Below are 12836 nucleotides of genomic sequence, written 5' to 3'. Positions count from 1 at the left end.
CTCAATTGCTATATGTTATTGCTTGAGAGTTAGTTATTTCAGTGGCTATATCCAGAGGATTTTCTATTAATAAGCTTAAGTTAAGGCTTCATGCTAGGAAATAGTGTAAAAGTCAATATCTACTCCACTATTTTCCCAACAATGAAAACTACTACCTAAAAATGATTGTATGCACCAGATGCTATATAAAATTTTGTATGTGCATGCTTTCATCGACTCTTCAATGTACCTAACAATCTGCAGTTTTGAAGACAGGAGATGGATGCTCAGAGAGCTTAAATGACTAGCTTGCTTAAAATTACAGAGCAACGAATGGGAACTAGTCAAGGGTGTTCTTTATAGCTACTTCTGTTCAATATTATAGTGGAAGTCTTTACTTTGGACATGTACCTAACATGATGTCCTTCTCCAGGTACTGGTCTGTCCTGAGAACATGTCCAAAGTATGTGAGACTAAGCCTCGCCATCCTTGCCTCTGAGGAGCACTCTGACCTTACTTCTTCCAAGACAAATTTGTTTATACTTTTGGCAGTCTAGGGTAATTTCAGTATTCTGTGATGGCACTATAATCCAAACACATTGATTCTTCTTCAGTCTTCCTTATTGAGTGTCCAACTTTCATGTACATATAAGACAATGGAAAAGACCCTGGCTTGGGTCAGGCCCACTGTAATCTTCAAAGTAACATCCTTGCTTTTTTTTCAATCTTCTGAAGAGGTATTTGTGCAGCTAATATACCTAACGTATCATGTCATTTGATAATAAGCTTCCATAAGCATTGATTATGGATCTAAGCAAGACAAAAATCCTTAACAACCTCAAGGTTTACTCCAGTTATCATGATGCTACCTATTGGTCCATTTGTGAGGATTTTTACCTTTTTTTATATTGAGTTATAATCCATACTGAAGGCTGCAATCTTTGGTCTTCATCAGTAAGTGCTTCAAGTTCTCCTCACTTTCAGCAAGCAAGGTTGTGTCATCCGCATATCAAAGGTTGTTAATAAACCTTCCTCCTATCCTGATTCCACATTCTTCTTCATATAATGCAGTTTCTCTGATTATTTGATCAGCAAACAGTTTATATAATTATAGTAAGTGGATACAACCTTGAACAGACCTTTTCTGATTTAAAACCCTGCAGTATTCCCTTTTTCTGTTTCATAACACTCTCTTATTCCATAGACAAGTTCTCCATGAGCACCGTGAAGTATTATAGACTTTCAATTCTTCTCTATCCATAATTTGTTATGATCTACAGAGTCAAACATTTTGACATAGTTGATAAAACAAGAAAATAAACATCCTTCTGCTAGTCTCTGCTTCCACCCAAAATCTATCTGACATCAGCAATGATGTCCCTTGTTCTTCATTATCTTCTGAATTTTATCTGAACCTTTGGCAGCTCCCTGTTAATGCATTGCTGCATTGGATGATCTTTATGAAATTTCACTTGCGCCTGATATCAATGATATTGTTCTATAATTAGAGCATTCTGTTGGATTGCCTGTTTTTGCAATGTGTATAACTATGCATCTCTCCCAGTCAGTTGACCAAGTAGTTATTTTCCAAATTTCCTGACACAGAAGAGCAAGTGCTTCCAGTGCATCTTCAGCTTGTTGAAATGTGTATTCTGTCAATTCCTAGACCCTTATTTTTGGCTAATGTATTTAATGCCACTTGAACTTCTTTGTTCAGCACCGTTGGTTCTTACTCATATGCTACCTCCTGAAATGGTTGAATGTTGAATAATCCTTTTTGGTACAGTGACTCATTCTTTCAATTGTCTTTTGGTACTTCTTGTATTGTTCAATGTTTTGTCCATAGAATCTTTCAATATTGCAACTCAAGGCTAGAATTTTTCTTGAGTTCTTTCATTTAAAAAATATGCTGAATATGTTCTTCTTTTTGGTTTCCCAACCCTAGGTCTTTGCACATTTCATTATAATATTTTACTTTGTCTTCTTTGGCTTCCCTTTGTAATTTTCTATTCAACTTTTGCCTTTATCATTTTTCCACTTTCCTTAGGTAAGATTAAGAGCAAGTTTCATAGTCTATTCTTAGTTTTAAAACTCTGCTGAAACCTGCTTACCCTAGGTGACTCTCCTGGCATTTGAAATATCAGTGACACAGCTTCTAGCATCACAGCAACACACAAGTCAACACAACATGTGGAACTGACAGACAAGCGATATGGCAAAGCTATGGAAGCCATTATAGAAAATATATGGTGCTTTCTAAAAGTTTGACATAGAAATACTGTATATGATCCATAAATCCATATATGTGATATATACCTTAGAGTAAACGAGTCATGCCATAGATCTATATATGAAGCCCTATTTATAGTAGCCAAAGGATGGAAACAAGCTAAATGCTCCCGTTTGGGAAAAATGGATAAACCTTGATATATACAAAAAATGGAATACTATGAAGCATTATAGAAATACTTCTACATGTAGATGAACCTGGAGAATATTACACTAAGTGAAGGTCGTCAATCACAAGATGGAAAATATGATGTGAAACCACTATTGTAAAAATTCAAGAAAAATTTTCACATAAAAAGAAGCATTATTTGGAACCTGCGGGATGAGAGTGGAAGGAATAGCAAGTCACTAGCCCAGCAGTAGACACATGTTCACTTGAGTTATAGGGAAGAAAATATACAATAAGCGGCATGTCAGAAGAAAAAAATGATGGAGGCAGGCACTGAAGGCACTGGAAGGAATGCAAGATTAAAGACAATATAAACAAATACTATTATATACATAATATTGCAATAATTGTGATCCACAACTAGATGCTTGGACAGCCATGGAGGCTGACTGGTTGTGGGAGGGAGAATGGGTACATACAAAAAAAGAAGGTATTTGTATATGTGTATTTACCACTGCTGCAATTATACCCATGAATGTGGTAGGACGTATAAGAGAAAAATTAACATAGCGTCTTAGACACATCCAAAGACCTTGAGGTAATGAGTCACTGGACCTGGGGGCTCAGCAACATAGTCTTGTGGTAAATCAGACTAAATTGATGCCCACAAAAATAATGTTATACATCATACTTTGGTGAATAGTTACTGGGGTCTTAAAATTCCATGAATGACCATCTAAGATGCAAATACTGGTTTTTCCCTGTCAAAAGAGGAATGAAGAAAATTGAAGAGGCATGAAAACAATTAGTCCAATGGACTAATGGACCACACAAACATCAGCCTCCATGATCCAAAGACCAGAAGAAAACGATGGTGCCAGTTACCATTACCAATTGCTCTGAAATGGGCTTGCAAAGAAGGCCCTGGACAGAGTGGGATGAAAATATCGAATGAAATCCAAAACATAAAATGCTATACTTAGTTTTTCTCCAGATTTGTACATGACTCATTGCCACGATCGATTTTTAGCCAAACAGGACGCAACATTTGGGGGATAACAATAAAACTAGGGAGTCATGCACGCCTTTGCATAATCAACCAATTTAATAACCAAAGGGCAACATATACCCTAGGACAATATTCAGAGTGTTTAAGAAAGAAATTGAAATGGGAATAATACATGTGAGGTGTAAGTGATATTTCATTATATGTATTGAAATCAGTGATATGAAAATAAACTACATATAAATTGTTGAATGTAAAACTGATCTACTCAACAAAACTTTAACCCATTTAAAAAGTAAAGATGATCATGATGCTAGCAAGATAGTAGCCTAGTTGAACTGTATCTTCGTTCTGTCTGAATGGAGAGATTATTTCTTAAGACTTCATTAAATTCAAAGAAGATATTCAATGCTCTCTTTAGTATGCCAGCCAAAAACTTGTAAGAAGGTGAGAGTAATGTGAACGGTAAAAATGAAGATGCCCTATTTCATGAAATGGAAAGTCATGGAGAGTGGTTCAAAAGAGAGCTGAGGTATCCTAAAAAGTGCAGTGCAGCACCAGAAACAATTTTCTATTATTTGCCAACATGTTTCATGGAGAAGCTTTCTGTGCTATTTCTTTCTTAGATATTTTTGAGAGAGTTGCTATTTATGATATATTCAAACTTAAGAAAATCACAACTTCATGAATTTTTTTACTTGGAATAATTTATGCTATTTCTTCCTTATCTCCTTTTATTTATTTTTTATTGCCCAACCAGGTCTTACTAATTTTGACCAGGATTTTTTTCTTTCTCTTTTTTTAGGAGATGAATATATTCTAAAATTGACATAGGTGATTATTTAGCATATCTGTGATTATACTAAGGACCATGTACCAATATAAACTAAATAGGTGAATTGCTATGTGATGCATATCTCCCGGTAATTGTCAAAAATCAACAACAAAAAAACCAACACAAATATCAGGGGACATAATAAGAAAAAATATGAGCCTCTGCTGGAAGTGGGTTTCCAGTATTGTCAATCTGACCTAGTTATGTTTCTGGTGCTTACACCCTTCTCTTAGCAAGCCACCATCACACATCTATTTCTATCTGGTCAATTCTGAACCATAACAACCCTATATAGGGTTTCTAAGGTTGGAAATCTTTATAGGAGCAGATGGTGGGTTTGAACTGCTGATCTTGGGCACCAGGGCTCCTTTTCCTTAGTAAAAGGACTTGTACTTTTGTCAGGCCCCAAATAACAACTCAGCTGATGAGAGAGCCCAGTTCTCTGGGGACAGCACGCAGCTGGGTTGGTAAGGAACAATTTCTGCATCGGGTTCACAGGTTTCTGAAAGCAACCTGTAGGTAGGTGTGGTTTTTCTGTTTCTGTTTTGTGTCTCTCTAAGCAAAATGTGCTGCTGCATCATAGCCCTGTCCCTTTCAGGTCCTCTGATGCTCACTGAGGACAATGGTTTCTTGGTTACACTGTTACACAGGGCACGACCATCTTTGAAATGGCTGTAGCAAGCTCCACATGAGAGGAGATCAGGCTCATGGAGAAGGGTGGCGTTTTCTTGGGCATTAGGAACAGCCTGTAGCTCTGACTGGGGGACAGTCTTAGGACTGTGGAATTCTGTGCTCTTTAACGTTCCAGAAGTGACATGTCATAAAGTGGCCCAAGTGTTCTGCTGTTACTTGGGGGGAGCTCAGTAGAGGATATGGCAGACATGTCTAATAGACATACTTTAGATGCTCCAGCAGTGGTTTTTGACAACGGCTCTGGATTCTGTAAAGTAGGCTTTTCTAAGGAGATTGTGCCCCGTCAAATAATCAATTCTGTTGTGGGGCATAAGCGATTTAACATATCTTTGGCAAAAACCAAGAACAAGAACTACCTCATCGGAAACGAAGCCCTGTATAACGATGAGCCGCTCATCCTTCAGCACCCCATTGAACGCGGCCAGATCACCGATTGGGACGACATGGGAAAGCTGTGGCAGCACCTTTTCGAGTGTGAGCTTGGCGTGATACCCAGTGAGCAGCCAGTGCTCATGACGGAGCCCTCCTTAACCCCAAGCCAGAGCCGTGAGAAGATGGCAGAAGTGATGTTTGAGAACTTTAAAGTGCCTGCTTTCTACCTGTCTAATCAAGCAGTGGTAGTACTCTATGCCTCTGCCAGTGTCACCGGCCTGGTCGTGGACAGCGGACACGGGGTGACATGTACCGTTCCGGTCTTTGAGGGTCATGCCCTGCCTCATGCCGTCAGTACCCTCAACGTGTCAGGAAACGACCTCACCGAGTACCTCACCTGGATTCTCCTGACCAGAGGGTATAACCACTACTCCTCAATCAACAAAGCCGTGGTGGAGGACATTAAAGAGAAGCTGTGCTACGTGGCCTTGGATCCAGGAAAGGAGCCCAAGCAAAGCCGGGGCAAGCCCCAGAAAGAATACCGACTGCCGGATGGCAATGTCATCTGTTTGGGGGACCAATTGTACCAGGTGCCCGAGGCCCTCTTTACACCCAGCCAGATGGACTTCCGAAGCCCTGGGATTCCAGAAATGATCGTCAATAGTATCATGAAATGTGACACCGACATCCAGAGTGCCCTCTTTAAAGACATTGTGCTGTCTGGGGGCACCACGCTTCTCTCTGGGTTCAAGGAACGCCTCTTTAAGGAGTTGAAACCAACAGCTGAACAAGGAACTGCCATAAAGATCACAGCTTACTTAGATAGGTATATATGTGGGTGGGTCGGTGCATCTATAATGAGCTCCACGAGTACTTTCAAGGACATGTGGATCACCAGTGCTGATTTCAAGGAGTATGGGCCATCTGTGATCCAGAGAAAATGCTTTTAGAGAACTCTAAGCACAGCAGAGAACTTGGGGCACATGGGAAATAGGGGCACGGAGATTAATATTCATGCTGTAATTCATGCTTCAATAAAAAGTGGTTTGCCCTTTCTGACTGTGTTTCATTCTTCGTTGTACCAGAATAACTTCTTTCCTTAGTAGCGAATCATTAAATCTATTCCCCCCTTCTCCTATGTGCTTCCTAAGAAACACTTGGCTTTTGAGTTGAGCCAATCCCCTGGGGTATGTTGTCAATGGAGGTTTCTGGACCTCCTGCTCAGTGACTTAATCTAGCAGGGGCTCTGGGATCAGCATTGTAAACAAGCATTTTGGGTGGTGCTACAAACCAGTGTCCAGGAGATGGGCACTGGCCGGGAAAGAAGTACAGTATAAGCAGGAACGCTAGCTACACTGTTCCTGGGGCTCAACAATGCTATTCCGTTCTTAGGGCTCAAGAAACCATGCAGCTGGGTGTTTTGATGCGATTGACCAGCTAAATAGGATGGAGCTACTACTCGCATTTACAGACAGGTCAGCGCAGAATTAACCATTTGCTTAAGATTATCTAAGCTCAGAGTCTCTGCCTTCCAATAAGGAATTGTATGAATCATCTCCACCTCTACTTGATAAGTGTAGTCTTCTCTTTTTAAGAATTCTCAGCAATATTGTGTTGGATATCAATATTATAAATAGTATTTTTGAATAAATTATTAATAAAGGGAATTTTTTCATGTTCATTTGTGGAACAGTCCCATAGTATTGCTGGAAAAGACATGTACAATGAAAAGATGACTTTATAATAAATTTTTTGCTAGGTTAAAGAAAACAATGACAGTCCCGTATGGGCACATATATACTTGAAAATGTGTTTTAATGGTTATGAGAACATGGAGAAAAGTGTAGGAAGACATGCATCAGGGGCTTTACACCAGTTAACGGGGAATTGGGAAGGAAGAAGTAATGCAGATGGGAAGAAGAGACAGAGAAAGACGTGAAATAATAAAAAAGAATTCCACTGAAGAAATTCAGCCTGAATGATTCTTCGTAGATATAGACAAGCTCATTCTAAAATTTGTATGGAATGATATATGAACTAGAATAGCAAAACTAATTTTGGAAGAAGATGTAGGAGTAATACTTCCTGATATTAAGACTGTGTGTCGCCTGTGTTCAAGACTATGTGTTATCGAGAAGGCATAAGTAAGTAGATCAGGGAAACACAATACAAAGCCCAGAAATGAAAACACATAGGTACAACCAATTTACTTTTCTACAAGTGTGTAAAAGTAATTTAATGAAGTAAGAAGTGTATAACAAATGGCATTAAAATTGGACATCCATATACAAAAATGTACTTTAACCTAAACTTCTTGCCTTATATGGAAAACAACTCAAAATGGATCATTAACATCCTTATAAAACATAACACTGTGAAACCTTTAGAAGAAAGAATCAAACATAGTCTTTGTGACTTTGGACCACAGAGAAAAATTTTTAGATATTGAACATTACCAAAATGAAAAACTTTTATTGTGAAAAAAAACACTTGTTAACAGGATAAAGACAAGGCACATATTAGAGAATTTTTTTCCAAATCACATTTTTGTAAAATAGTAAAGTCTAGAATATATAATGAACTCTCCAAATCCATCAGTTAGAAAATACACAATCCAATTAGAAAATGCACAAAAGACTTGAAAAGACACTCCACCGAAGATGATATGTAGATGGAAATAAACACTTGAAAATATTTCCATTCCTTTAGGGATGGAAAAATTTGATTTAAAATGAAATACCACCTCACACCTCTTAGAATGCCTCACAATAAGACACATTGATAATACATCACAAGAGATGGCAAGGAGGTGAGCAACTGGATGCTGCTGAGGATGTTGGTGAGGATGTAAAATGGTACAGCTACTCTGAAAACCAGTTTAGCAGTTTCCTATAAAACGAAATATGCCTGAACATACATTGTTTAGTTTCGTTGTTTTAAAAACTGACAATTTTTAAAATAAATAAAAATATATATGTTCACACAAAAGCTTGCACATAAATATTCCTAAGAGTAGGATTAGTTGTAGTCAAATCTGAAAACAACGTGACTATCCTTCATTGGATAAATTGGTAAATAGTAGGATATCTATACAATGAAATACTACTCGGTAACATAAAGGCATAAATTATTGGTGCATGCAACAACTTGAATAGATATGAAGGTTATTAATAATAATTAATTTAAAAACTAATCTCGTGGTGCTACACTTCGTAAAATTTATATATATATATTTATGTATAAGAAGAGTGAAACATGCTGATAGAGGCCAGCTCAGTGGTGGCAAAGGGCTTAGAGCTGGAGGTAGGGTGTGGCTTTTAAGTGACGTGGAAGTTGAATGATTTCACGTCAACTTGAATTTGTATGGAAGTGTCATACATAACCTGATGATACTTCCTTGTGGGGTGGGGGTGGGGGGCTTCTTTTAAGGGAGGAACTGGGAACTTCTCTCTCTCTGTCCCTCCACCTTCCTGCTTGCTGGAACCTTGTGCCTGCCTCCAGGGGAGGTCCCACATGGGCTGCTTGACCCTGAGCGTTGTCTATGCCCTAACATGTTTCCACCAACCTTGAATCCATGCGACTCTGTACTCACCAGCCTGTGATATTCCTGCATCCAGCTTCATCTTTCTGTGTCATAGGTCTGCAGCTATGTGAGTCTAACGAGGGTCTCTGCTTGCATTTAACTTACGGACTTGATTTTTTACTGGGTTGCTATGTCTTCTTGATATAAAATTACACACACACACACACACACACACACACACATATATATTTATTTATATATGGAGAGAGAGAGAGGCATTGGTTTTGTTTCTCTGGATAACAAAGCTTAACATAAGTGATAATACGTTGGGGGTTATTTTTGATGATACAATAATGTTTGATTTTGGCAATGATTGCACATCACTAGATACATGATAAAATTTCATAGAACTATATCCCAAAAATGTATACAATGAAACTGGGTAAAATATGAATAAGATGTGAAACTGAGTAAATATTATTGTATCAATATCAAATTCCAGGTTTAGACAATGTAGAATATTATGAGGGGAATTTTAATACAGGTTACACTGAAACTCTAAGATTTTGGTGATCTGTTGTGAGTCAAACTATTTTCAAGTAAAATATAATAATGATGACAATAAAGTGAGAGAAAAAAAGAGTTTTGAAAGTTCCAGGAACAGATAAAAGAGCACTCCAGTAGTTCAGTTTCTTAGGGTTAAAAAAAAAGAGATTTAGAATAATGCAACTTGATAGGTCCTTTCATTATCAGGAGTTTTGTTCTTGCATCTCTGCGAAGACCTTTTGACAAAGGAGAGAGGGCCATGGAGTCTGTCCTGTAATACATGGATGTTATCCATCCTTCTCTTGTTGGGTGGAGAGAAATCAGGGGCCACTATTCTGACCCACACCCATTCACTTGTACAAAGAGAGTGAGTTCTCAACTATGGGGCTCCATGTGCGCCAGAAAAGCGATACCACAGGAACGCAGTATGTCAGAGTAATGAGGCAAGCTGTATGTCCATAGACAACAGGGAGAGTTACGCTTGATATTATAAATTCAGCAGCTTCAATCTTCATTTTGTGCTTTTTATGAAGTAAGGAGTTTAGAGAGAACTAAGAATAGTGGGGAGAAACAAATAACAAAACCCTCCATCTACATGGTTTTAGGATACACAACTGATATCTTCCTCATTTAGATGGATGTGTTATCAGCTCTTGATAAGAAGCAGTACAACATTCCCACCTCCATTTCTCAATGCCTATTGGAAATGATTCCTCAAATACCTACCTCACTGCATACACCTGACTATTTTTCTCTGCCATTAATGATTTAATGATCATTATCATGAACTGTAGGACTTTAGAATCTGACCTCACAGAGGCATTGACTTGCATCTACAATATTTTAAGAATGGTTTCTTTATATATACATAGATAGATAACTTTAGGGATTGTTTTCAATCCTACCCCTTTCCTTTTCAATTTTTAGTTGTGCCTTATCAGCTGACGAATGTCCCCAAAGCTTTGCTTTATCCGTGCTACTATGGTCGACTCTACTATGAGAAGGCAGTTCTTACTCCATCATATTTTGAGGGCCTTCCGATCTTGGGGGGGGGGGTGTCCACGTTCTGGCATGATTATCTCATAATGTTCCCCAGCTATTTATAAGGTTCTCCGTGGCTAATTCCTCAGATGTGTACAGCCAATTCCGTCTTCCTAGTTTGGAAGTCTTCTGAAAACTGCTTTCCCTAGGTGACCGATAAATTGGACTCGATCCTTTTACCAGCACCATTTTTTACAGCACCAGTTTTGAGAAAAAGAAATCTTTTTATATTGGTGATTATCTAGGACTGGGGAGAATAAGGACGTTGTGGGGTGAAGGTTTAATGATGGAGGACTTGTTTTAGGGATGAATAAAATATGCTAAAGTGAATTGTGATGAATTGGTTGCTGAACTCTGAATATACTAAAACTCTTTGTGTATACATTTTAAATCATTGAGTTGTATGGTATGTGATTTTAATTTCATTAACATTGTTGACGTTTGTCTAAAAATCTGTAACATCTATCAGTCAACTAAAATATTTTATGCACTATACTTATTTAAAAGGTTTGAATATATTTCTGTAAGTTCATTTAAGTATCTATAATAGCCATGCTTTCTGTAGTATTGCAATATATGCCTGTTTGGGGATTGTTATAATTTTCATTTTTCTGAGTTTCGCTTTATTTTCTAGAAGTATGGATATTAAAATCCTATTTATATACTTGAGGCCTTTTGTTTTGTAATTTTTGAAGTAATATCAAATTATAGAGTTGCCATGGTTGCACACTTGTTACAAGTGTTAACCTGGGTAGTTTCCAGTCATCTTGTACCATGGAAATCAATAAACACTGAAAAGGACTCTTATTTTGAGGAGTCAATTTATCAACACATCACTCCATGCTTTCTGAATCACTTGAGAGTCAATTGCAGGTATCATGTCCTTAACATATCAATATTTCATTGCGTGTTTCCTATGATCAAAGACATTGACTGATATAATCACATTATAATTATAAAACTCAGAATTTTTCACCTTTCTTTAAACAACTTTATTCAGACATAGTTCATATAAAGTACATATTGTGGATTTTTATTATATTCAATGGTATGTTCAAAACTTACCACAGTCACTTTTAGAACATGTATACACTGCTATTAAATTTATAAACTACATGCAAATTTCACTAAATGGTCTCTAAATTAATTAACTTACCCCAAATCTAATTGCAATCGCAGCACACGGTTTCCTACGTCCTTCATACCACTCAGGGGCTGTACTTTTCTCTATGTTTCATAATTTTGATAAGATTGGAAAAGTGTTAGAGAAATATTTTCCAAGAGGACTTTCGAGTTAGATGTGTCTGTAGCTTACCCGCGACCAGATCCCAGTTAATTAATTTTTTCACCTTTTTAGTAGGAGACACTTCAAATTTATAAGTTATAAGAATAGAAAAGAATAGAATAGGACAATTCATATCCTTCACAAATATTCACTGGCTGCTGAAATTTATTTTTTAAACAAAATTGAAGTATAATTCACATAATATTTTTTTGACATTTTAAAAATGTGCACAATTCAGTGTTCTTTAGCATATTCATAAGGTTGTGCAGCTGTCACTGAAACTAATTCTAAAACGTTTTCAACACAGGAAAGCTCATATGCTCAATAGTCACTCATTCTTTTCATGTGTTTTGTCAGCATTCGTGTATCTTCAGTGGAGAATTTCTGTCTAAATTCTCTGCCCATTTTTCATTGAATTATTTCTTTTTAATGCTGGTTGTAATATATTTTGAATGCCAGATACTTTTGAAATATATGTTTCACAAAATTGTTTGATTCTGTGAGTTGGCTTTTTACTTTTATTAGTTACATGTGATACAAAAACAATTTCGGTTTTCATCAAGTCCAATTTCTCTTTTTTTTGGTTATTTGTTCTTTAGGTATCATATTTGAGAAATTATTGCCGCATCCAAAGGCATGAAGATTTTCTGATAAACTCAAAACAGTGTATATTTAGACCATTGATGAATTTTGAGTCTATTTCTATATAATATGATAGAGGTACAGAGAATGCTCTTTCTCTATTAAATTTTCTTGATATTCTTGTTTAAAAACCGTTGACCATATACACATGAGTTTATTTTTGGACTCTGTATTCTAGTTCATTGAGCTGCATGATCCCAGCTCATTCTGTGAGCATACTTTTTTCATTTCTTTTTAAAATTATTATGCTATTGTTTTTTCAGTGAAGGTTTATATGGTAGTTTAGGTTTCAATTCAACGATTTTTCCTCAGAGTGTGAATTTTATCATTACATTCTAGCTGATCTATTTTTATGAATCTGGTATCTCCGGCCATGACATCTTATTCTTTGCTTTAAAATAATTGCCTATTGGTGGTTTTTAAAGAAAGCACTCCCTGCCATCAAATGATTCCAACTCAGAGCAATCCTATAGCATGGGATAGAGCTGCCTTTGTGGGTTTCCAGGACAGTAATTA

General features: G+C 37.1%; 1 protein-coding gene across 1 annotated transcript; it reads left to right on the top strand.

Moving 5' to 3' along the window:
• Positions 1-5099: 5099 nt before the first annotated feature.
• LOC101640410 (actin-related protein T1-like) lies at positions 5100-6233 on the top strand. The gene has a single exon (XM_004713066.1). The coding sequence runs from the start codon at positions 5100-5102 to the stop codon at positions 6231-6233; it is 1134 nt and encodes a 377-aa protein (XP_004713123.1).
• The last annotated feature ends 6603 nt before the right edge of the window (positions 6234-12836 follow it).

Source organism: Echinops telfairi, unplaced genomic scaffold (assembly GCF_000313985.2).
Source record: "Echinops telfairi isolate 266 unplaced genomic scaffold, ASM31398v2 ScPeMD7_6080;HRSCAF=6971, whole genome shotgun sequence".
NCBI classification, from domain to species: domain Eukaryota; kingdom Metazoa; phylum Chordata; class Mammalia; order Afrosoricida; family Tenrecidae; genus Echinops; species Echinops telfairi.
Note: the sequence above shows the minus strand (reverse complement) of the source record. Positions and strands in the feature narration are given on the sequence as shown.